This window comes from Halyomorpha halys, unplaced genomic scaffold, assembly GCF_000696795.3.
Source record: "Halyomorpha halys isolate HHAL.00 unplaced genomic scaffold, Hhal_1.1 Scaffold91.1, whole genome shotgun sequence".
NCBI lineage: Eukaryota > Metazoa > Arthropoda > Insecta > Hemiptera > Pentatomidae > Halyomorpha > Halyomorpha halys.
This window is the reverse complement of record NW_027110755.1, coordinates 1,729,519-1,756,853: the sequence shown is the minus strand read 5'-3', so window position 1 is coordinate 1,756,853 and position 27,335 is coordinate 1,729,519. Positions and strand designations below refer to the sequence as shown.

The following is a 27,335-nucleotide window of genomic DNA, read 5'->3' as shown; positions in this document are numbered from 1 at the left end:
CGGAGCCGGCCGATTACTGAATCCCCACCATCGGTCGCCCCTCCATCGTACACCCCCACTGCTTCGATACTTTCACATCGATGTATGTCGACAATCGATCTCATCCTCCAGGAGCCAAGAATTATTTCCGAATATCTTCTCGTTGATATCTCTGAACAACTTAGTTGAAGCAAATGAACGAACTACCGGATGAGCTACCAGAACCTGATAGCAGTCCCTAGAAGTTCCTGAACCATCTCTTTTCAGGTAGCAGGAAGAGAAATTAATTTAACATGTTAAATCAAGGTTATTTTTAAGTTTTAAAGGAGAATCTCAATGTAAATCTGCGTTCCCTCATCCGCAGGCGATAAATACAGGGACATACTATGGTATACATTTACATGTATAGGAAAGTTAAGAGTCAAAATTTGCCAAAATACGTTGTTTTAAACGCTCCAGAGCATTTTTAGATTTCTGATTTATATTGCATACTTTTTTGACTTCCCTAAATAGTTCCTTTAATCTATTTGGAGAGAGAAATATTTTGGTGTAAGAACATATAAGATTTCAAAATTTTCATCAGCTGCAAAAGACAACGTATTTCGATCATTTTCTAAAAGGAAAAAATAATAAGACGATCCAGTACATTTTTGAAACTAAGGGCTGTAAATTAGTCCCTTCCAGGCATGCATAATTACAAATTATGGACAAATGGATACTGCTACAGTGGTCTACATTCTCATAGACTTTATCTAGTGAGAGTAATAAAATTAATACAAGTCAGTAAATGAACGAAATAAATGAAGTGCTGAAATGTGCCATAGAACATTTTGAAATTCTAAAATATACATCTCTAGATAATTTCTTATACAAATATTATCAACAACGATATCTAGATAATCCTATCTACAAATATTTTGCTGGAAGAACCTTTTTTTTCTTTTCCCCTTATCTGTCCATTTCTGCAATATGAGGTGGTTATCTTACAGGTTAAGAATCTATTCTAGCCTAAATGGAAGGATGAGATTCATTCCTTGAGTGCGGTACGAAATAAGCTCAACCCGCCCAGACTGGATTCTGACTCGAGCTTGACAAGGCGTAGCCTTTATACCATCGGCTACAACGGCCTCTTGGTGGAACAACGATGAAAATAAAAATAAATAAACATAGGTTTTGTTCATTAAATAAAAAAATAAATCTGTATTCGGACATCCCATAAAGGGAGGGATAGGCCTACCGAAAAGAACCAGTACTGGTGAAGACGGCTGAAATGAAAGGCGCTCAGCCGTAAGCCATACCTCATAAACTTTGTTTATTTATAAATATTGAAAGAAGATAGTTGACCGTATGAAGAAGATTGGAGAAAGATAGTCTGGGTAGTGGTCAATAAAGGTACCAAAATTGTAAAAAAAAACAAACTATTTGCTGCTAACCAACGTTTTACCCCACTTTGCAGGGCTTCGTCATAGCTGATAAGAATGATTTTCGTTGCCAACAATTTGTTTATTTATAAGATAAACTGTGTCGGAAAGTTGATCTAGAACAGGGATGACCCACCCTTTTTGATTTATTTATATCTAAACAGGTTTTTATTTACTCCGAGAATTAAGTTACTAAAAAAAAAAATGATAAAATGGGATACATATTTTTTTAAACTAAATTAAAAAGCGGGCGGTCTCGGTTTTTCCCGTTGAGATGTCTATTTTTCTTTTTTCACCTTTAATTATTTATTTATAAATTCTTTAATATTTTGTATCTGACTAGAGACTATATTATTTTATCATTATGTCATTTTATTTATTTATTTTTCATTCACATAGTTTGATTATGTTCATTTTGTTTATTCTTCTGTTTCTATATATTTTAATTTATTTTAAGTTTTTTTTTTCATTTATTTATTTATTTTATTCTATTTTAGTATGTATGAGATCATTCATCACTATTACCTATTGCCCACAACTGTGTGGCAGATTATAATATCTATCAATAAATAAAAAAGTATTTAAAAAAATATATATATTTTGTATTTATTCACCGTTTATTATTGCTAACAATGAGAACTTTAGAGAACGATTTTTTGAAATTTAGCATTTAAACCATATTAGACTATTTAAAACAAGGATAAACCTATCTGGTATTAAAGACTACTTATCTTTTCATTGATTCATAGAGTTCAGTCAAAATCATTAGAGCTGTTTTGGAGAAAATCGAAATAATATGAAAAATCGATTCTATAAGTAGCACTTCCGGTTCGTCGATTTTAGGTGAAAAGTTACTGTCACGTCCCAAGCTTATACCTGCCTTAAATATGTAATTTCAGTTCAATACGACATTTATTTTTTGAACTAGACTGATCACACACACATAAACCATTATAATAGACTTGGTTACTTGAACTCAAGGGACCTCAAAAGTGTATTTCCGTCAAAAACTCTAATTAAAAAATTCTCACGATCTCAATATGTTGTACCCTGACTACATATTTCATGTATAGGTATGTGAAAGGAGAAAAGGTGTCCATAAACAATGAATAGTCGCTAAATTCTAAAAAATTGGTTAATTGTTAGAGTAATCTAACAAATAAATTTCACTAAAAGATATTAGATATAAAAGAAGTAATATTTATTATATAATTTTACTTTTTACTTGAAAAAGTCAATCGAATGAATCTGTGTGAATAAACTAAAAGCCGTAATAAAATTTTCAGAAAAATCACAACTTAACTTTTGGCTTTCGGTTTTAAAATTTAGTTTTCAATCGTGTAGGATTAATAAAATATAAAAAAAATCAGAAAATGCCATGGGGAACGAATGACAGCAATGTAGTTTTGGTAATTTACGATACTGTGCAGTAAGGTAAAAATAATAGAACATTCATAAATTAAATTATATAAATTTTCCGCGTTATTAACGTCCTAATTTTTTGTAATTCGGTTAGTCCAATCTAAAATCTAAGCTATAAATTAACTATAAAAATAGGTTTTAATTTTTTTTTTTATAAAATATATAACTATTATAAATTTTAATTTTTATGGTTTAATGTATTTTATTATTTTTTTCTTTAGATTAGAACTGTGACAGATAAATAAAATTGTTATTCAGCTAAGAAAAAAATTTAAAATATCTGTCTGCCTAAAAGTTTTTTTTCCCCATAGCCCCAATAAGAAAATGTTTAATTACATATATAAACAATAGTTTTGTATTTTCTCCTTTTAGTGTCAAACATTTACATTCTAAGGAGTCTTTTGGAGTTTATTAGTTTGTAGGTGCGTAATAAAAGTGTATAATGGGCCGACCGTGGCTCATTTGGTTAGTCCCAGTCTTACCAATTTGAGATTGCTGGCGGTGCCGGTTCGAACACGGCCGGAGCGTTGACTTTTTTCATTGAGTGTGAGTACCACAAAATGAAAAATTTGAACCCCAACCATGATTAGGCGGTATAGGACTCCAATGGGAGTCTTGGCCAAAAAAAAGGATATGATGTTCTGGGGCAAACACTATTTCTGAATTTAATAGACTTAACCTAACAAAATACTTAACCTAATAGTAGGTGTTATTATGTAGTATGTATTTTACCAAACGCACCTGAGGGGACGCAGGAGTTAATGTGATGAATAGCGGTTCGTACAGTACTGAAGTGAGTCGAAAAATTTGGTGCGACGTCGCCTGATGAAGTGGGCAAGTCGAACAGTTGATGCAAAAAAAGTGAAGACTATCACACACTTTATAGCCCAGTAGAGACAGTCCAAAAAAGTTAGCTTACAGTAAATAGAGCAAAATTGTTTTACAGATATATTTTATGTAATTGCCCCTCTCTTGAAAAATCTAAGTTTTCGATCTTCACCTAATTAATTATAGGTTCTCCACTATTTTGAAATTGTGGTGACAAAGCACTTTTTAAGTATTTCCTCACTAACTAGCTTCCAGTAGACCTAAGGTTAATCAAATTTCCAGTAAGTTTCATAAAAGACAAGTTGGAAAATTTCCAACTAGTGAGCACAATTGCTCATTTTGAGAATTTTTTTTACAAAAAAAAACAACTTCGTTCATTTAAACTGTGAATACATTTATGATTCATGATAAGCGTTCAATTATTCTTATATCGGACAATCCCAGTTTGGCCCGGTACTTATCGCGGTCTGTAGGAAATCCAGACAAAACCAAATCCCTCTCTTTTAGGAAAATGCAAGTTGATGACACTCACTGCAATAACGTTACGTTCTTAAACTTAAATTATATGAATGAAAAATAATAATGATAGGGTTCTGGATATAGCATGGCGATTTGTATTGGAAATATTTAAGACCAGAAAATCAAATTTGCGTTAAAAAATTTTGGTACAGGTTATTTTTTCCTGATTTAATTAAGTTGAAGAAATGAAATTTTAAATTTCATGTTCAAGTTTCGAATAATACAGAATTTGGAAATTCGGAAATGTTAAATACACAAATTTGCTCGTTTATTGTTTAACTAAACAATTTTGCATATTTTGACTTTTTACTGCATTTTTTTCGGTTTTTACAACACGAATATCCAGTCTATACTTATAAAATTGTTTTACTTAAAATACATTGGAAGAGAGTTAATGAGGAAAATCCGAAGAAAAAACAACTTTATAAATGTATTTTTTCAATATGGCGAAAAAACTACAAGTAGGGAAGTTAGAAAAACTTGCTTTTTTCATAAGAAATGCAATACATATAATATATGTGAAAACCAAATTGTATTTACCTTGAGTAAGCTAAAATGTTTTACAATTTCACTATTATTGGACTTTTATTTAAGTTTTATATTAAAAATAATAAATGTGATAAAATAATAATTTTCAATGATCGTTAACTCATGTAATTTAAAATCACTCACTCACTTTGTTTCTATCTATAAGTAAAACATTACTTTTCCCGGTCCTCCATATCAATTTGAAATTTATTACTTCTCTTAGCATTTCTGGGCTTGGTAGAAAGTCTGCAACAACCAAGTTTAATTTTTAAAATAAAAAAATTGTATAGTTTTCATTCAATACTTCGTCATTTGTTCACAAACAAGGACTAAGTGTGGTTTAATAAATAACAGGTCGCTTTTTTTTTTCTTTTCTCAGGAATAGGTTTCATATTTTTCAACAATATGCAAACAATTTAAAAACTCTGGTTCTGTGAAAAATGTTCTGAATAGATGAATTAAAAAACTTAGTCTTTAAATGTCTTACCTGTTTGGCCGGGAACTACAAATACAGGTACGCGTTAGATTCACAACGAGTGACTTCGGACATTGAAAGTAACAGCTGACTGAAGAATTATGGCGGGATTTTGGAGCTGTATATCAGTTCAGCTGACAACTGGCGGGAAAGAGAACCGCGCGAGGGAAAGCCGAACCCGCATCAGAAAAAAATTACAAAGTGAATAAATTAAATAAATAAACCTCCAGACAAAATTTGATCTATTCATTTACTACCTTTATCCGACTTATTCTGAGATAATAAAGAAAATATTTTCTTAATCTTGAAAAATCAATAGAATTTGTCAAATTTGTAGTGTCTGTGATAGAGATCTGCAAAATCGAAAAGGTTGGATCCGCACAAGGAGAGACATTTCCACATTAAAATCTTTATTTTTTCAAAATTTTGAGTATAATCCAATTATTAACTACAGCCAATTGAAGGTAGAATTTACTGAGACATTTCTTTTTCGGATGATACAGAAACTTCAAGTAGAATTTTTACTGATGAATGAGAGTGTGAAAATGTAACAGAAGATTAGTTATACTTTTTCACTAAACAGAAGTTGGAAAGTCAACTATTGACATTCTAACTTTTTGGGTTTTGTTAACCCCGCAGAAGTTTTTCTGAATTTCATTGTTACATATAAAATTTCAACCAATTAAACGCTCTTTAGAATTGAAGTTACCATTATTTTGCATAAAATATAATGTAAGCGAATTAATGAGGAAACATAAAAAGCATGCTTTTTCTGTTGTTGGTTTTTTTAGAGTCAGAAAGCGCAGAAAAGTAGGAGATACAAAAATTGGATTTTTGAAAAAGAGAGGAAATACATACAGCATATAAAAAATGTTTAAATCCAATATTACGATATATCAAATGAAATATAACCCACCTCTTGTAATTCAAAATGCTATGTATACAGCTCTACAGGGCATGATGGATGGATGTAAGATGCAATGATGCTCATTGTCAAACTAGGTATTTATATGCTGATTATAAGATAGTTTTTGATTTTATTATCCTTATTTTTTGTCCATTTATTTATCTTTAATTTTGTTTTTTCTCTCTTTCTTCCTACATTCCTTTTTTCAATTTTATTTTGCTTATGTCTCTTTGCATAAGGTATATGTAACCTTTACCATATTTGTTTATTTTTATCACAAATTATTGATTCAATTTATCTAATGAATAAATCTGTCACAGGTTGTTACGATGTTCCGCGCTATTATATCCAACAATTAACCAAGGATCAAACTTTTTTCACTGCCAAATATGGTAAGATCTATTGTGAATATATAATTCAAAGGAAAAATAATATATATATAATAATAATAATCAAAATTAAACTCAATATTTTTTTTAAATATAAGAAGATAGTCAGGGTTGCGGGCTTCATCAAGGCAGTTCAAAGCGATAGGTTAAACAGATTTTTTTTTAAGTCATCTGAAAACTACTTTTACCAACCTCTTTGAAATTCAATGTTCAGAGATTGATTCGTCAACAATGTATGATTATGAAACAATAATTTTATTAAAAGTTGCCACCCATCCTGAATTTCCCGAGACTTTCATTACAGTATGCGATTTGTCCCATGTTTCGATGATTCTTTTATTTTTAGCCTGAGAGATTTTTTTTTACAGTACAGGTTACATTGCTGAATGAATTCGTGAGATTTTTTGACTGGCGGAGAAAATAGCCTAATACCGTTAAAGGTAACATGCTTTCCATACCGCAAACACCTCACCATAAAGGTGACAATTCGCTGCTATATGCAATTTTTCTACGTTTAATAGTTTTTTTTTTCTGAATATTTCTAATCTTAGTTATACATATGTGTTGTCAGCGGAAAGATTGGATTCTAAGTTTTCACATTGTTTAAACAAATAGTTTTACAAAACTAGTTCGTAGAAAATGTTTAAGAGTTTCTTTTTTTAATATAAAAAAAAAAGTTCCGAAAGTATAAACAAGTTATGCATTTTTAACAAACCTATTAATATAGTATTAAATTTAACATCTTCCCCCTCTCCTTACACCTTTTGTCCCATACCTAAAATAAATTATAAGTATTTTTGAAATTTTATTTTACTCAATAAAATATATATGAGGATTTTGAAATAGAATTCGAAAACATTTCGTACAGATAATCAATACTAACTACATGACTGAAAATAGAATACAACACGCGGAAGGTATAAATAGTTTAATCCCTTCCAACATAGCAACACAAGAGGAACATTATGGAGCGAGCTTTATCTGAAGGGGTAGTTATTTTAGGACTAAAAATACAGGAGGAGATACTTGACAGAGGTCTATATTTATGTCCTGAAAGTGGAAGGAATGGTCTGACCAGTCAATAAAGAACTTTAAGGAAGGATAAATTCTAAAAGTTTCGTTTGCGAGTAGTCAAACCATATGAAATTGTAGGGTAGACATTGATTTATATGAGATATTGGCTTAAAAGTCCAATTTATTCAATCAGTTTCAAATGATTTATAGTATTACTTAAACCTAGAAATGCAAACTTAGATATTGCAGTATGAGAGTCTGTCAGACAGCTGTTATTTAAAGAAACATAAATAAATTAAAGCACAAATGAAGAGTCAACCCCAAATTTTATTGAATACAGTAGCAAATTATATTTATATCCAATTTTAATACTTATTTCCCTAATAATTAATTTAAAATGCTTTGCCCATCAAGGATGTGTTGGTTATAGAAGAGGATTTTGGGAGGGAGATGGCCAGGGGGTAAAGTGCATGGCTACTAACTCCAAGGACCTGAGTTCGAATCCCGTTGGCCAAAAAATTGTTATCTGTTACACATAGCTGTGAGTCAACTCCTATGGGTTCTGGAGCCCACCCAGCCTCTTAAATTGGGTAAAAATCTGGCAGTCGAGCGTGATTCTGACCAAATCACTTCCTTGCACAAACGTTGATCTAGTAACAGTACTTCTTTACAAAGTACTGAACCCCTGACCCTTCATGGGTTGTAGTACAGATTTTAATTTTTTTTTTAAGAAGAGGATTCGGAAGGAGATCTACTGATTAAGTACTCAAAGCCTTTGGGAAAGAGGTGTTTTAGCCCAAGTGCAACAGGCAGTTGCACAAATAATTGTCGAACTTCAGTACCAAATGTAAGTGAGGTACTTTCGGCTATAGCTGTAGTCCTGTCACCTCAAAGACACAGATTTGCAACCATTGGCTAGTGCAGGCGTAGATTTAGCTAGTACTTCAATGGTCAGTGGTCCCTTGGAGATGGTTAAAAGGAAGGCAAGGAAATTCAATAAAAAAAATAAAAGGGGATCAGGATATTCAAACAGTACAAATCAAGCCAAGGATGTGACCAGATATTGTTAAGAGTTTATTAACAAAACTAACAATGACACAAAACTAAGACAGACCTATATAATCTATGGGAAGGGATAAAGCGCATTGAAGATCCAGTGGACAACCATTATCAACAGGCTGTTGCCTTCACACTTAGTCTTTTTTCCAGTAGTGCCACAGATCATGAAAGATAATTTTTCCTCCAGAATTTATAAAATGGACCAAATACAGCAACAGTTGGTATATGGTCAAATTAAACATCTGTTGTTTACTTTGGATAGTATAAACACTTGAAATACTAGAGCATCAAGAAAAGTACATTTGCACACACTTAAGCATAAGTAGTGGATAGTATAAAATTGATACAGGGTCATTTTTCTGAGGACAATTAGATCTGATTGCAAATTTGGAGATGTGATTGATCAATTAGTAAATGTAAATTTAGAACATTAGATTCATGTTATACTTTAATCAAAATAGTAGATCTGCTCACAGGGATAAGTCGTTTGTTATAGAAGAGTATAATAGAATAGGATATTATAGGGTTAAAAATTGGGTATGGGGATATGGTAATACATTAGTATCAATAGTCACAAATGTTGCTGAGGTCAGAAGATATCCACGAAAAATTCATCATCTAAAATAATTGCATGTGATAATTAGCATATCTTCATGTCATAATATACATAGTAATTGAGCAAGAGTGCTGAACATATCACTTCCTGCTGTTGGTCAAGAAACTGTACATCTTTGTCAATCACTAAATCCAAGAGATTTCTTCATCGTTTTTAGTGTAATGTTTCTTTTATTTTATTTTTTTTTCTGTACATACTAACAGTTTTGCCTCTAAAATAGACTTTAAACAAATGTTCAGGATTTAATTAAAATATTAACATCAATATTCCAAAACACTTCATCCAAACCTATGATAAATGAGGTCATTACTCCATCTGGCAGGGTTAAGCGGTTTTCAACAGCTGATGGTAATTGAAAATACCTCATATATTAAAGCCTTTGAAATTAAAACAGCAGCAAAATATTTAATTGTGTTATACATGGTAAAACAAAACGAAGATAGGGATTATTGAATCAGTACAGTAAATGAAATAACAAATGAAAAAATTTAATTACAATATCTTACATATTTACATTACTATGCAAGAGCAGGTATCAAAGCTGTACACAATAATAACAAAGAGTAACAGTATAACACACTATGTAAAATATTTAAAAGAGGAATGTACAAATAATAAATAAAAGCAAAGAAAAAATAAAATAAATAACATTAAATTTTTCCAACAAATCTATTATATTTGTTGTAGTTTTCATAAATGTTATTGAAAAGTTCTTGTTGGCCAATTGGTAGTGCACCTTTCAAGTAGGATATTGCATGCTTATCACATATTGATAAGAAAGCGTTGATAATGTTAGTGTAACAGAACTGAAAAAAAAATAAAATACAAGATATTAAAGTAATAAATTTTTTCAGCCTGTAACAAACAAAAAAGGCTTAAAAATCGAGCTGCTGAGTGCAAAAGTAGTGAAAGTCAAAACCTGAGTTTTGATATATTAATAACTTTAAAGGAAGTTTTATAGAGTTCATGGTAAGAAATAGTAACAGATTTCTATCTTAAAAATAGTCAGTATCAGAATATCCAACTATTCAATCAGTAATTATTATGTATTTTTTAAACTGAAGAAAATATAATAAGTTTCACCACTTTTGCTATCAACGGCTCAATCATTCATAGTAACTTAATATTCATCTTCATTGTTTTGACTGATTCCTACAGCTCATAACATTTGTCAATAAATGATACTGTACATTTGTTTTTTAAGATACTTTGATCATTTAGAAAATCATATTCGGAATAGAATATGACTTTCAATTTTAAAGACTACCAAATTCAATTTGACAGTTGAAATGTTTCAGTCTCTAGAAATAATTGATTTAATAATTATTTAAATGAAAACTGAAGTAAATAAATAGCATTTCTGCAATTTGATGTTGAAGAAAAATTGTATCTAGGAAGAAAAAAAGGATAAAAAGGCATAATGCATGCATTTAGGAGAGACAGAATTATCAATTTTGAATATTACAAACTGAGTAGAAAAAAAATTAATTGTTTAGAGCAGCCAAGTTCAATTCAAAACCATATGGAATAACTAAACAATAAATAGTTGAGGTGCTCAACTACCAGATTCACTCCAAGAGTTAACATGGTTCCTACCAATTTTCGTAATCAAAATTCCTGACCAATTCTGAGTTTATCAAGAATTTTCCTAAAAATTCAAATCATACATTACTTTTTACACTGAATGTCTACAACAGTCGCTCACAATCGAATTCTGTAACTTTTTCCTACCTTAAATAAAATTTCCTACCCCAACAAGGAAGAGAAGAAAAAAAATTGTGCAATGTAAAAAAGATTGTTTGTTACAATATTATATCTTCTCATGATAAGAAGGTTAAGAAGCAATCCATCATGTCACCTGTACATGACAATGAATGCCACTATAGTTGCATTCACATGGAAGGCCCAAAACCAGATAGATAAACGCAACAAAGATAAAATTAGATAGATAAAATCAACAATGTGAAAAGAGCTATATGCAGCAAACTAGAAGCCTATGATAGCCAGTCATGGTTAAGGATGGTTCAGAGAGCCAAAGGTCTACAAGGTCTGTCATGGTCAACAACAAAAAAATAAAATATATATTATTTACATTGTAGGAAGATAGTCCAGGTGCCGGTCATCAAAGGTACAAAATTGTAAAAAAAATTTTTTAATGGTAACCAACGTTTCGCCCCACTTTGCAGGCCTAATGCTGAAAGGTGACCGACTGTAAAACAAAATAAATAATAGGTATGGCAACTTTTTTTTTTTGTTAATACACAAAAGTTATGTCCAGGAGCTGTATTCATAATTTTTTATTAATAGCTAGTAGTGAACGTTGTCTAGAGTGAGTAAAAAACTATAGTTATTTCATCTTCAACAGACCAAAACAAATCAGAAAATAACTTAAAAAATAGTTTTATCATGGGTCATAAATGTAATTTTTATTTTACTAGTAATAATTAAAATTCGTCAAGTGGAAAAAGTCAACATGACAGTTAGAAAAATTACGCACACATACCTTTATTTCAGAACAAATATTGTAACGCTGAAAGATGTTCATAACATCAGCAATAATGTATGGAGCCAGTCGAGAAAAATCCTTCTGCCTCTTAACCATTGTAGTAGCAGCCCTGAAAAAAAAATTAATTATATAGTAATATATGCTCTAAAATGTATATATTCAAGTATATGGAGTTCATAGTAATAATTGTGAGTTTTACAAGAATCAATCAAGGTGAATAAAACTAATGTATGAGTCAAAGATGCCTAACTGGGCTCACAGGCGAATGCTAATTATAAAGCTAAACTGATAGGAACGCTCCCATTCAATATTACTCAACTCTCAAAATAGCTAACCATGAGTTTTGTTCTTCAGAAAACCTGAGTTCTTTTTTTATTACTAATAATACAAATACAGGTTAGGTAATAATTTATTTGGAAATAAACCTATCAACAGAGCAAAAGGAGCTACTGTATGTAATATTCTCCTTACTCTGAGTCTATTCCAAAATATATAATCGATTACACAGTTATATTTATTTTGCTATTTTAACTCAAACTTCATTTCTTCCTGAATCATAAAACCTTGATGATAGCCAAGAATGCAGATCTAAATGTTAATGTAAAACATGATTAAAAGTAACCTTTATTCACCACAATTGATTCACTGACCTTTGATTCGCAACAAATGTGCTCTGAATTTATGATGGAGGTTCATCCATCATTCTGAAATAAACATTACTTTCATATTAGCAACGGGCCAATACAATAAATATATCTACAGATCACATTTCAATACAAATTTTAGTTGGAGGATATACAAACATACAGTCTAGGAAAGAGGAGAGGAAGGGGCAATATAAAATATACCGACTTATTAATATCAAAGTAGAACTTTCTGAACACTTCATCTGTGACAAAACTAGACTACAGCTGGACCATGTCTACAGCTTTAATGCAATACAACACAATCATCAGAGCCCTGGACAGCTGACCTTAATGGCCTAATTTGTTAAGAAAATGGATAACCATAACAATGGTTCAATATTCATTATTGATACCAGATATTAGAAAGGTATTAAATATGCAAGCATTAATTTCATATAATGCAATTTTGGGACTGACTTGTTTGACTCTTGGTTTAAACATTATGGTCTTAAAATTGCAGAATTGTGGTTGTATAATAATAATTGTTAAATTGGTTGTAGGAACTAGATTAGTCGGAATTAGAACATTTAAAATGTCGAACAAATTCCTGATATAATTCTAATTTTCAGAATGTTTTTATAAATTGTTTTATAACTTGAAGACAATTGGAACAATGTGCAAGTTTTTAAACTCAAAACTTATTCCATAGATGGAATCCATTAGGGATGAACATTGAGATAAGAGCCTATTTTTTTTTTATTGAAGTAGAAAGTAACCACTCAGAAAGATAATGGAGTACATAATAGTTGTATTAATAAAAAAGGTTGATCCAAAGGAAGAACAGAGTAACCTGTATAACCGCAACTCAAGAAACCGATGATTTTTTTATTGCCTGAAGAGGTTTTTCATTTACTCAGTTATCCTAATTGGCAGGATTAAAACGACAGTTGTCTCATTAATAGAGGGGGACCGTCTAAGATGGGTCGAAATGAACATTTGTAGAGGTAAAAATGTTTACAAAAATTTATAAAACTTATAGCAAAAAATCTTTAGTTTTATTGGTTAGTCATGCTATATTTATTTGTATTTGAGTGCTTTATCGTGTTTCTCAATAGTATAAATCGGATTAAATATGCTTGGATTATCAATACTTTATATCTCAGAATATTTGAGCAAGATTTAGAATACTTTTTCTGTCACTCTTTCTTAAGTCTCACAACTATCCTCTTTTTTAGGTTTTGACATTTGCACATGTTTATAAACAATCATATTGCAACCTGTCAAAATCTGATAAATTGTCAATTTATTTTTTGCTAAAATTATTTGCTAGCTAGCTCGTAAGGCAAGAGTAAAAATTACAGAATCAATTCAAGGGACCCGTAGGCTTAAAAATGAAAAACATAAAATTACTTTCTTTATTATTTCTCTTGAGTTAAATAGAGCTTGTAAGATTAATTTCAAGTGAAATTTAGTTTTTAGGAAAAATAAATGATAAAATTGGCATTTCTACAACACAACTATTAGTAAATTAATTAAAATCGAACCTCTCCAATTTATCAGCCACTGGTGTAGCTTTTTTGATGAAGTCCTGAGATATTGAAGGGCCACACACCGATGCCAAGACAACCAGATAATTCCTAAAGCGCTGCATAAATGCTGGCAGCCGATCTACAAGCAACGCAGTCCTGAACAAATAGAGGGCAAACATAGCATCTAAGCAGTGAGTCAAATGAGTAACTACTGTTTCTCCGCAACCAACAGGTAATGGAATAACCTCCAGCAATATAAGATAACTGTCTAAGGCAACAGATCGTAACGATATCTGAAACAAACATTAATTACCACATTTATTATATGATATGAAAGTTTAAAATTGTAATTAATTTACTTAATCCTTTTAATGTCAAATGATAGTATATCATCAACATAGTAATTGTGTATGCAATGACTCCTTACTAATCCATATATATGCCATGGCATCTAACTAAAAAATATATTATATTATACCATATCCATACAATATAATGTTGGATATTTTAGCAAAAATCATGAAAAATGATATATTGTCAAGTGACAAGTGGTAATAAAAGGGTTAATATTCATATCACTGTTACATAGATTGATTTTTTAATGTAAGTAAATAATAAGGAAATATAATAGAGATGAATATGTGAGATCCATTATATTATCTATCCAGCAATGCCGTGAGTGAAATATATAGGTATAAAATAAGAAAAATAATGTAATGATATATTTTAAATTAAATGTTTAAGTAAATATTAAAAATTAAAAAACAAAAAATTGAAAATAAGAGGACATGAGGAAATATAGTTGAAGAAAAAAAACTGTTTATGATTCCTGTAAAAAAAAAAAAAGCTTCCACTTTATTGATAGAGGTCTAATATTGATTAAACAGATTAAGAGTCATTGAAAGTATAGTATATTTTGCTTTCAGTTTCCTTAGGAAACTTATCTCATGAAGTTTTGGAAAATTGAAACAATACTTTTTAAATAAGCTCATAAAAATATATTAAATAAATGCAAACTTACGGATGTATTCTTGGCTACAGTACTGATGAGCTCTATGACTATTGGTATTATGTTGTAGTCTTGACCAGACTGCCATCTGGTAGCCAATGTTGGTAGCTCTGTAACTAAACTGATGAGGGCATCGTCTCGACAGCTTGACTTGTCACTGCTGATCAGGCTACTGGCCAGGTGGCACCAGAGGGTTAGCAAGTTACCCATCCTGAAGTCCCACTCCTTCCTTAGCATTTCACTTTGCTGTTAATCAATGTTGTATTAATAATAGTGGCGGAAACCAATTAAATAATAATATCTTAAATAGTGGACGATTTATACCTCAAATTTTTTTATGAAAACCTCTTATTTTATATGTTTAAAAATTTTTGTAAAAAATGATTATCAAGTTACTTTGCCTTGGCACACAAAAAAATATAATCAATATGCCACCATTTGAACGTGAGGATATACTACATTAGTGTAATATTGATACATAACATTGCAAACTACAAATGTACACGTGAAATAAAAAAAAAAATAAATAAATGCAGATAGTCCTCATACTAATGTAAGGTGATTCTTTTCCTAGGAAAGTGACTAAGTCAAGTCCCTCTTGACAAAAATGTATAAGTGTATATAAAGCCTTATTTTGTGGTATTTAGTTTATCTGAATCTTATAGGTCACAAGCACTGTTTTTATTTTATTTTTTTAAATCTGTATCTCGAATTAATCATTTGTAAAATAAAAATCTGAATTTGAATTAAAATTTTTATTTTTTATTAGATTTCTATTACATTAATTTTTAAATACCTAATGAATATCACACTTGGTAAGGGCAGGATGCAACTGAAAAAATAACATTACAAAATAAGAAAAGAAAGAGATCAATTTTTTTCTAGTCAATAAATACATGGAAAATCCATTTATGATGCTTTGATTGTTTTAGGGAAAGTACAAATTAACTTAATTTCTTTCTGTAGTTATTAAAACTGATTTGAAACTAAAACGATCTTGCTGAATTACAAAATTCAATTTTTTTTTTTTTAACTTCGGCCATAAACAGTTATTTTTATTTATTTATATTTAGCAATAATGTGAGTTTTGAAATAACTTTAAACTGGACGTTCAATGGAGGCTGCCTGTAAATGATTTTCACAATACAAAACAAAAAAAAAAAATTGAATCTTATATGTGTTTTAATCAATAAGAAAAAAGTACAAAACAAAATCATCATAGAAAGAGGGGTTTATGATTGGACCTTTGTCTACCCAATGAGTGAACCTAAAATGAGTTTTACTACTTTTATTCTGGATTTAATACCATAAAATTATCTTAAATAATGTTTTCATTTTATATAATTTTTTACATAATCTGTTTTTTAACATTAAAAAATTATTTTAACCATGAAATAGTTTTAGAACTATATCGTATTTAATTAGTGATATCTAAAAATATTAATTATTATAATTTTTTTTTTTTTTTTTTTTTCATACCCTCCTATAATGATGTTATTGAATATCTGGTACATACATATAGGAGGTATGCTATATGTATATCTGGGTGATGATACCTTGGATTGCCTTTTGGCAAGTATTAAATATTAGTATTAAAATATTATAAATTAATAACAATACTAACAATTAATTTATTTTTAGATTACCGTATCTATGAGAAGAGCAGGAACAATATCAGAAAATTCCTCAAAGGTAGCGGCTTCGAAGATTAGGTGAGATACAGATTCTTGAGGTTCCATCAATTCTGATCTTATCAGCTGCCAAGTACGAGACATTAACCATGCTGGGAAATTCTCATCATCAATATCATCTCTATGCTGGATCATGGACTCAATTAACAGTGATCCAGTTTTGTAATTTGACATCTGAAAGATTATATAAAAGTAAAGTATGTACAAAGTCATTATTACATCATTTATTATTTTTTTAAATATTATTATTTACAAAATAGAGAAATAATTATTAAAATATATAAAAAATTCTGGAGCTGTGCATGCATCACACAAACTTTCACTTACTGCTCTACTTTGAGATGAAATTAGTCTTCTATACTTTAAAACATCTTTTTCTATATAATTCAGGATAAAATTATGTTTCAGATATAGATATGTGAAACTAATCTGACTATTCACATATCCATGGAAATAGGAAAATTATTAATTAACAAATTCTTTTAAATTTTATATTTATCCATTATTTATTATTACAAACAATGATAGATTATTTATTATTATAATATTTTAAAATATTGAAACATAAAGCTTTATTATTAAACTATAATTTATAAATATGTGTTTCTAAAACAATAAAACTACATTTAAAAAAAAAACAAGCTTGTTTAAATTTAGGATTGAACTAACTTCCAAGTGAAAAAATACAACTTCAATCTCATAATTTTCATGTATTACCCTTTACATATTAGCCTCATCAAACTATTTAATACAATTTCCATAGATACTTTATTGTGTATATACTTGATCATTTTATCTTCAAATCATTAAATAATAACAAATTTCATATGAAGAAAACTTACTGCAAATTCTATGTACTCTTTGAGGCTGGGTGAAAGTTGGAGCAGGCAGTCGCTGGCTACAGCACTGCGTTGGATAGTATATTTAAATACGATGGAGTAGCTGTAAAGATGGTCTGGAGAAGGCTTTTCTGTGTATAGCAGAGGTAGCATAGATGAAATAAGATGTTCCAGGCACATTTTCCTTTCTAAGGGTTTTTTTGTATTCCCTATAGAGCCCAAATATTTATTTTTGAACTGGAAAAAATTAAATATGTTTTTCAAAAACGCTTTAAAAATAGGATTATATCTAAAAGGTTTCTCTAAAAAATTGTCGAGACGGGTAAAAAATACAATACATCCATATCCCTCTACTATGAGATTTTTAAAGCTGTATAACCCATGGTCCAAGTTGAAATTAGTGCGTAAATTACTCAAATTGTAAGTATGATAGACTTAAAGAATTTTAATTGTGGACACATAATAATTATTTTAGAGTGCATTATTTTGAATCATCTACATGCAATAAATAATGCTTAGAATACAAAAAGTTAATTTTTAAAAGAAAAACATTTATACCCTAGTTAACCGCTTCTTCTATGTTTATTAATTCTTTAATCAACAAATATTAAATGAATGTAATAACTTTCTACAGATATACAGTTTATTATAAAGAGATTAAGTCAAAGATAAGAGCACAATGGCATAGGTACATCAATAACTTAGTTAAATTTATAATACTTAAATTTTCAGCATACATAAACAGCTAACATATGTTTTCATAAAATAATAAAAAAATCAACAAAATGGCCATGAACATAATTAAGTTGAAAGCTGGGTGAAAAAATTCTTTGTTTTCCCTTTTTGAAATGAAAGTAGAAGTATCAGAAATCTAAAATTTAAATAAGTGAATGTTAATTTCTGTTTAAATGCTTTTAAAAAAAAATAAAGAAAGAAAATGAATACAACAAAGAAGATGAATAAAAGAAAAGAAATTCCTCAAAAGGTAAATGAAACATAATAGTTAAAAACATACATGTCCTCCAAAGATAGGTCTGATGACAGGTGGTCAGTCGTTCATTCCCGAATATTTTACAAAATGAAAAATTGTAAGTTTTATTTCATCATGTTTCTATTTCTTTAATCACCAATAAAGTCATCAGACCTATCTTTGGAGGACATGTATGGTATATAAATATATCATTTCAAAGAGGAAGCAAGCACTTATTTTCAAGCCAAAGGAGGTTACTAAAGACAAAAAGTTAAAGAAACATTGACCATTGCTTTATTATAACCATCCTAATAAAGGAATTTTACTCTAAGTGACATTGGTAACAGAATTTAAAACACTATTTCAAAATATTTAATAAAAAACAATTCAGATCAATGGAGAAAAGTATAACGGACATAAATCAGTTTTAAATATTAACTATTCATTTTTAACAGTTATTACTATTAATTTTTGAATCATTAATTTAAGGTAAATGGATGAAGGGGTTATGTTACAAATAGTAATTTTTAAAAAAAGAAGGTTCAATTTTTATTTGTTGGAGGATGTTATGTTTTGAAGTGTACATAGCTCCTTTTACATCTAGATATCTCAGTTATTAATTGGATTTTGAGGTTAGAGTACCTCACACTAGCTAGATAGGCACCTACCTCCTTCATCTGCACTGAAGATTCAAAAAATGTTACATAGCCCCCCCTTCATCCACTTACCCCTTCAATTATGTTACATTTAATTTACATAACTTATATTTTATGATATGATCTTTTTGATGACATAACTAAACTTGCTCATTTAAAATCATTTTACTTCCCCAATGGTTGAGATAATGAATTGTAGGTTAAAATTATATAATCGTGTGCACGCATTTGTTAGAATAAAACAAGTGTGAAAATGATAAAAAATAAAAGATTACTATCCTGGATATTTGCATGGTGAATTCTTTATCAAGTTTTGTAGCGAAGAAACACTAGTATTTAGGAATCATTACACCAAGAGCGAGAAATAGCACTAATCAGGGGACAAGCCTCAAGCTAGAAGCCAACTAACCTGCAACATGACTAAAATCAAAGTCTCAAAAAGATGAAACAACAGAGGAGCTGAGCTCTTAAACCAGATAATTTTCTTTTGTGCTAAATGAAAATACAGCATGAAGAGTAAATTCGCACCAGCACCAAGCAGAAGAAGTGAAAAAAAGATGAAGGCAAAGGATAAAAACAAATAATATTCCAATAATTATTTCACGGTGAAGTTTAATCATCACATATGTCCATTCTACCCACCCGTTTTCCTTCCAAATTGTATTTTTTATCAACATAAATTTCACCTAGTCAATAGTTAAAATTTTACCAACCACTACTAAGCAAAATTGTTACATGTGTGGTAAATAGGTATAAATATATAAAACATAATAATAATAAATAATTAAATTTAGGCATCCAAGACAGATAAATTTATTAAAGCAGTGCTGTTGGCAATGATGGCAGCTTTAGGTTTGTACACCTGGAAAAGAATTATAGCAAGGTAAGGCAACATAGTCTATTGTTTTAACACAAGTCTGTTAATTTTTTATGAATACATTTGAAATTTTAGGTTTCCTGATACAACTATTGTAACGAAAATGAATAATGTGGCAGAAGACACGTGGACAAATGTGAAAGTTAATCCGAAGTATGTAACAGACAAAACAATTGAGAATCTTCTGATGTCGGGTATATCATAATACAGTGAAATATTCATCCATTTCTGTGTTTCATAATAAAAAAAGAAAAGATTAAAAAAAAAAAAAAGGGTTTAACAAAGAATTATTTGTTGTTCTTTTTTATAAATATATCATAAATTATGATCTCAAACCACTAAACCCAGTTTTGTTTCAAATTTTAACTTCTATCATGAAAAAAAAATTAAAAAGAATTAAAATTGATTTTCAAAAAATTAATTAAAAAAACAAAAATCAATTCTGAACTTGAATCTATAGTGATAGTATTTGTGTTTTTAGAAAGGTTCATTATAATATTAAATGAAAAAAATAATTTTTACTTAAAAATAAAAACACCTGGATTAGAGAGTCAACAACAAGAGCAGTCACCCAGAGATTTTCAGGGTCAGGAGAGCACACCTGCTTGAATAACTTCTTAGAAGCCGTTTTGGTATGGAAGGTATTCAGGCAGATCCTTTTCATCAGCTTCCTCTGTCCACGGTAGTTTATACCTCTTTTGGCGATGAACTTTAAAAGTATTCCTGGATTCAGTCTACCAAGAAGTGCTTTGTCGTTTCTCTTTGGACCATCCATAATTTCTGAAATCATATAGTAAAAAAATAAAATTCAGCAATTTCTAAAAGAAAATTAATTAAGTGGGTAAATTTAAAACTAACTAAGTAACAAGTTGAAGAGGAAAAGATCAGCTTCACTATCAAGAGGCAGCTCGAAAAGCAGTGATGTGGCTGATAGTAGAGCACAGGACTGGTTCATTGCTGAGAAATGGTGAAGAGGAAGTCTTGCAGGTACTTCAAACAGGCTGTAACACAAGTAATGTTTTAATATAGAAAAGAAATAAATTGACAAGACTCTTTTATAGCTAAATGGAACATATATACATATACGACAAACTATTCCAGTCACCAAACAAAGAGTTCTCAGAAGAAAAAAAACATGGAAGTTTTTGTCAACAATTATATTTGTTTCTTACAAGTGCAGAATTTGAATTTTATGTCCGCTACCTTACCACCCGCCAATTAAAAAAATTTTTTGGAAAAACAAAACAATTTTTTTTTTTCAGTTTTTTACTAATAACTAAAAAATAAACATGTTTTGAAGATAAACACAAAACACTTTGATCTAATAGTCTGAATGTACCAAACATTTTATGCCTAAAATTAACTGAACTAATGAATTTTTTTTTCTTCTATTTTCATTGTGAAGCCAGCACACAGTGGGTTCAGAAACCCCAAATACATAGCCTAAAATTGTAAGTTCTTTTGCCTTTAAAACTAATCTAATGTTGGTTTAGCTGATAAGTTCAGAACAATATTAAGTCTTCAGAACATTATCAACAACCAATGGAGAGGTCAATAATTTTTTTTTTGTTTATGACCAATAAATAATTTAACTTTAATATAGAATGAAGTAACAATCAGTTGTACAGTTCTTCTTTTTTTAAAGTAGAAAATTGAACTTAGCTATAAAAGAAACTGAACTAAGATTAAGAATAAAAATGTATTGTTGTCAAACAATGACCAATTTGAACAGCATTTGTCTGGGTTCATAATGTTAAGTTGAACAGAATAAAAAAAAAAAAACAATAGTAATTATTTAAATACAATAAGAATACGAGATTAAAAAAATGTATAAAAGCTAACATGGATATTTATTTAAAGGTATAAAGAAGATTGATAATTAAGGAGATAGATGTTAAGAAGGAATCTTTACGAATGGATATGGGTAAGGAAATCCAAAATGAGGTATCTAGAACAATTAAGGATTTTTCATATGAAATAAGAGAAGGGATATTCAAATCAATAGGTTGAGATCTTGTATTTAACAGGTGGATGTATAAATGCAAGGTGAGAGGTCAATAATATAGGATGGTTTTTTGGTTCTTCAGAAATTAGGATAGAGTCAACTTTGCTCGGAATAACAGAGAGATATGAGTACCGAAGATGAATGCTATGAATCAGTTTCTTAATCTTTTAGTCTTGTTCTTAGGTAACTATTAATAGAAATTTGAATTTATTTCCTCATCCCTACAAATTAATATGTGCATCTCATTTTTTTTAGAATTAAGGAAGTTTACCATTCCTTGCAATTCAGATTTTCAAGAGCCTTAAAATATCATAGTGTAGTGTTGACTAGATGAACTTATTTTAAAAAAATTTAATGTACTTTACGATGGTGATATATTTTATAATTACAAACAGCAAGAATTATAACAAACAAGACTAATAATGAGCAAAATTGTAAAAACTAAATTATCTACAATAAAAACAGTAATAAAAAATAACATTTTTGTGAGGAATTAGTTATTACAATTACCCTCTAAATATGCAGTTATTTGCTTATAAATCACTCTGTATAAAACACAAATTAAAAACAAAATTGGGGCAAGTACTTTAGTTACTAAAACTTAATAAAGCAAACGTGAGCAGTTGATATTTCTAGAAATGACTAAGAAATACTTCAGACATTTTGAAAATGTAGCAGTACCTTGTGGTGCTAAAAAGCAATCACAAAGAGAATTACAACTTTCTATAAGTAATACAAATTCCCTATTCATCACTAATCCAATGTTAAAAAAAAATGACATGTTACAATCTCTAAAGAGGAGATTAAAACACAAAAAATATTAGAAGGCAATCGAAAACCCCCAGGTAACGATGGTTCTATATCACCTTTGAAACATTACTTAAAACAGGAAGAAGAGACTACAAATAGTTAAAAGAGAAATATTCAAAAAGTGTCTACAATTGAAAACCAGCGTGAACCCACCTGATACATGATATTAAAGACCATTTAATTGTACATTAATGTAACATATGTGGCATATATTTCATATATAAATTTAATGAAAGTAGTTCAGAATTGAAATAGCTGTGAAAATAGAGCAAAATTAATGATATCACGTGACACTTCTGGTAAGCAAATTTTAGGAAAGAAGTTGTTATAATATCCCAGTTATATAGCTCCCTTAAATACATAGTTCCAGACCTGTGCAACTTTTTATTTTTGGGCTTGTCTGTTCACACACACCAAAACGCACACACATACACAGACTATTTTTCAAAATGTGTTAATATGTGTCCACTGTTACAAATTAATACATTTTGTAACATTGGACCTAAGTGGATTTCCATTGGAAACTTGGGTTCAAAATTTTTCAGGATCACAATACTTCCCTCCCCTAAGGTAAATTAAAAACTTATCAGGAAAATTCTTAAGAAAAGATGGCAAAATAAACACTAGAATAACTTTGAAAAATAACAAAACACTGATACTCACCTTAAATGAGGGGTATTTTGTGTTATTTCTGGATCATCAAAGAGTTTTTCATTCAAAATGTTAGCCATTTCATCAAGTGCTTCTTCAATTCTTTCTTTAAGATCGATGTCGTCAGTGATCATCTGTGACAGCTCATATTCTAAAAGAGCACCATGGTCAATGAGGGAAAGCACCTGATAGCTCACCGATTCCTCTTCACCTTCACATAGGCCCTCGCTGGCCTTGGCCATCAACTGGAAACCAGTAGCAAGCACCAGTCGCCTATTCCAAGAAAATCCAGAAATCAACTTACCATTTTTAGAAAGATTATTCTAATTAAAATGAAGACAATTAGTAAACATGTAAGATATATTAGTTTACACAGCCAATTCAAACAAACTAAAAAAAAAGTACCTTTTAAATAAGCTTTATTTGTAGCTTCACGATATATTGATAACATAAACTTTTCACAATTTATGACTCATTTATCTTAGGTCTTAAACTTATAACATGCTACTAATAAATATTTCTTCTTATAAAGATCAAACAATTATTTTTTTACAAAAAAAAGTTTGCTAGTTTTTAGTAAATCAACATGGAAGACATGGATGGGGACCATCTTTGGGCGTGTGTTGGTCTGGAGGATGTTGAGCGAGATGCAGACCAACTAAGAGGAAGAGTAAAATTGTATTGGGCTGCAAGAGGAAAAATGGCATAATAGCCCACTTCCTATGGCGTAGGAAAAAAAAAAAAAAAGTTTTTAGTAAATCGATATATTAAAGTTGGCAATCATAAAGATAAAACACTAAAACCTGTCTGATTTGACTGAAACCTGACTAAGTTAGGATATTAAAAAAATGGATGCAAACAAAACAAGAAAATGTGGATCTTGAGACATAGTAGTGAAAGTCATTCAGGACCAGAATGGCATGAACCAATTCAATTTTGGTCAGTAAGGGTTGATCTCTTCTTTAATGTAAGTTTTGGCTTTCACAAGTTAATTAGAAAAGGTTGGTAACTCTCCTTCATTCCTACCATCCTTTTTGAATTAAGAAAGTAAACTCGTAAACAAAGAAAAAAAAAAAGAAAAACTTGGCTTGTGAGACAAATATAAAATGGAAAAATCATATATAAATAAATAAAAAAAAGTTATATAAACTATGCTATGTGTGAAATTTAACTGGAAAAAAGAAGATGAAATAAGAAAAAGATCATAAAATTAAAAAAATCAAAGTTAATAATTGAAAGAATAAAAAACAGAATCAACACTTCAATCAGAGCACTGGTAGGAAACAACAGATATCCCCTTCCTTTTACTCTTCATCCCTATCCATTACAAGCATTTGTTTCAGTTCTTAGACAACTGTCAAACTCAAATGGTTCCCAACAATTTCCATTTTTGAATTGTACTTTTACTTTAAGATGAATGTGTCATTTTGTTGTATTATCTACAGCCGGGTCACACACATTAAAATTTAGCTTATGTAATACTAAATCAAATCAATCTTTAAAGAGAGGTTATATTAGAGTGCTGAGTGTCTAGAGTTGGTACAATATGGAACAAGTGTATATTCAGGAATATAACCATAAAGACCATACTATGACATCTCCTAATTCCAAACCTTATTTATAAAATGAGGAGAACCTAATTAAATAAGAGTAAGTTATTGAATGTCCACTTTCAACTGATTCATAGATAACAAAATTAAGTAAAGAGAATTCAGATAGTTCTATAAATTTGCAAAATAAATCTTTCTATGGAAAATTTGATCTCTTGGATAAAAGCATTTGTTAGATAATTTAATATTCCAATATGAAAATTTCTTTAAGGTAAATAAAAATACATATTATGTGTAATGGTATAATAATTTTGTAAATTTTAACTTTATACATCTGGAAAGACTAATTTTGCAACTATTAGATAAGATAGCCTATATTTAACCTTATCTATCACATACCAGTTAGCAGGTTTTTATGACAGTTTTCTAGTTAAATTAATATAATATAATTCTTTATGAATAAATAAACTAACATTGCATGAAAATTTTTAGTGAAAAACTTTGCATTAATAGTAGGTATAGTTGTCAAATGCCTTCCACATAGCAAAGAAACTCAAAACTCATACCTGTGGTTAACGGCTTTTATTATTGGTTCCTCTTTCTAAATTTTATCCCTATCATCATTATTGCACTCATTATGGTTGTTCATAAACAAGATATTGTAAACAATACTACAATTGCTTGTCAAGACATCAATCACAACATGAATGTAATCTCTTGGGATGCTTCTTTCCCATTTTTTAAGCATTGTCTAAATCAAAGTAAAAATTCAAGTTCTAAACCAAACTTTTTTGTTGAGCCAAATTAAAAAACAGTAGAGCTGTTCATTCAAAACATAGTTACATAACTCCAAATATACAGGTTAATCACAGTATCCTCCCTTGTGTCCGTATTGTATTTATCAAGGTAATTAGTAAATCATTTACAAGCTGATTATCTATGAGTAAATTATCACGAGTTTATCATATTGGTTTTTAGGACTGATACCTGTTTTCAGAAAAGGCTTCATCCTTCAGAAGAGGGAGCCAGCATGACTGATCATCGCCTAGAAAGTCAACTATTTTTTTCACTAGAATGGCTAACTCGGCTGATTGGAAAAGTGGAGCAAGAACAGTGAGATGGTCCCATAGCCACATGAGGTCTGCCATATTAAGAAGGTATCTTGCAACTTGAGTGCCAGGTCCTTCATCACCTTCTTCAACTTGGGCAACAGCCTGTGTCTTTTGTACCAGTAGTTCAAACTGCAAAGATAATAATAATAAATAAATTAGAATAAAACTGCATTTTCAAAATGTAGAGATATGATAAAAGCTATAGGGGACATAAGATACGAGGGCTGTCCAGAAAGTAACAGATGTTTTGAAATAAACAATTCACAAATTGAAAAACTCAAAGTTTACTATATAAATTTGAAAGGTACACTCTTAAGCTATTTTTCTACATAATCACCATTCGAATTGAGACATTTATCACACCGTGGCACAAGTTTTTCAATACCCTCGCTGTAGAAATCTACTGCATGCGAGTTCAACCACTGGTTTACACTGGCAATGCAGCTTGGCATCAGTGTCAAAGTGTTGTTTACTGAGCTATTTTTTCATCGCTGGGAAGAGGTGGTTATCACTTGGCACCAAATCTGGGCTGTATGGTGGATGATCAAACACTTTCCATCCAAGAGTGGCCAGGTACGATTGGCCGTGTGTGGACGTGCATTGTCGTGAAAAAAACAACACCTTGGTGCTAAGTTTTCCTTTTGTTTGGTGCATCATAACTTTCTTAGTGTTTCACAATACCTTTCTGAGTTGATTGTTGCTCCACGTTCCAGAAAATCGACAAGAAGCACTCCCTTGGAGTCCCAAACACAGTAGCCATTATCATTCTCGCTGACAGTACTTGCAAACACTTTCGTGGTTTCTTGGAGAACGTGTGTGCACCCATTCCATCGACTGCTGTTTTGTTTCACAGTTGACATGCTTCACCCAAGTCTCATCCCCAGGTACGATACAATCCAGAACTCCAGTCAGTCTCTGTTTCTTATGGTCATCCGTTAGGGTTTTCGGAACCTACCGAAAACAAAATTTGTGGTAACCAAGCTTCTCTACCACAATTTGATGCAACAAACTGCATGAAATTTGGGGAAAATGTTCCGAGACTTCTGTAATCGTGAAACGATGGTTTTCACGAATTTTGTCATTGATTTGCATTGCCAGGTCATCAGTCACAAGGCTAGGCCAAACACTGTGGTCCTCGTCGTGAAGACTGGTATGGCCATTTTTAAAATCAATGCACCTCACTCGGCATTTCACTCATTAACTCACACAACAGCTGGATGTGTACTGAATGTAGAACATTCGGACACCAAGATGGTGGCTGTACCCCCACCCATTGCTATAGGCCAAAACATCTGCTATTTTCTGGACAGCCCTCATATTTACAGGAATTTCAAAACTCAATTTTTA

The 27,335-nt window shown here is 30.3% G+C and overlaps 1 protein-coding gene and 2 long non-coding RNA genes across 3 annotated transcripts in view; 2 read left to right on the top strand and 1 right to left on the bottom strand.

The window, feature by feature from the left end:
* Nucleotides 1-9,624: 9,624 nt before the first annotated feature.
* Nucleotides 9,625-27,335, bottom strand: part of LOC106677235 (uncharacterized) — a 25,609-nt gene continuing 7,898 nt past the window's right edge. Inside the window, exons 7-16 of the mRNA XM_014415029.3 lie at nucleotides 25,864-26,117; nucleotides 23,339-23,599; nucleotides 20,719-20,861; nucleotides 20,399-20,640; nucleotides 17,361-17,594; nucleotides 16,474-16,692; nucleotides 14,840-15,073; nucleotides 13,834-14,111; nucleotides 11,661-11,772; nucleotides 9,625-9,963 (exon numbers count right to left, since the gene is read on the bottom strand). Coding sequence (XP_014270515.1) covers nucleotides 9,808-9,963; nucleotides 11,661-11,772; nucleotides 13,834-14,111; nucleotides 14,840-15,073; nucleotides 16,474-16,692; nucleotides 17,361-17,594; nucleotides 20,399-20,640; nucleotides 20,719-20,861; nucleotides 23,339-23,599; nucleotides 25,864-26,117 — 2,133 coding nt within the window. The 3' untranslated portion in view covers nucleotides 9,625-9,807. The remainder of the gene's footprint in view (nucleotides 9,964-11,660; nucleotides 11,773-13,833; nucleotides 14,112-14,839; nucleotides 15,074-16,473; nucleotides 16,693-17,360; nucleotides 17,595-20,398; nucleotides 20,641-20,718; nucleotides 20,862-23,338; nucleotides 23,600-25,863; nucleotides 26,118-27,335) is intronic.
* LOC136796124 (uncharacterized) lies at nucleotides 18,123-20,137 on the top strand. Its single transcript, XR_010843825.1, has 3 exons — nucleotides 18,123-18,342; nucleotides 19,778-19,866; nucleotides 19,936-20,137. It is a non-coding gene; the product is annotated as an uncharacterized lncRNA (long non-coding RNA).
* LOC106677236 (uncharacterized) lies at nucleotides 21,717-25,994 on the top strand. The gene is made up of 4 exons (XR_001342569.2): nucleotides 21,717-21,784; nucleotides 21,888-22,048; nucleotides 24,831-24,976; nucleotides 25,855-25,994. It is a non-coding gene; the product is annotated as an uncharacterized lncRNA (long non-coding RNA).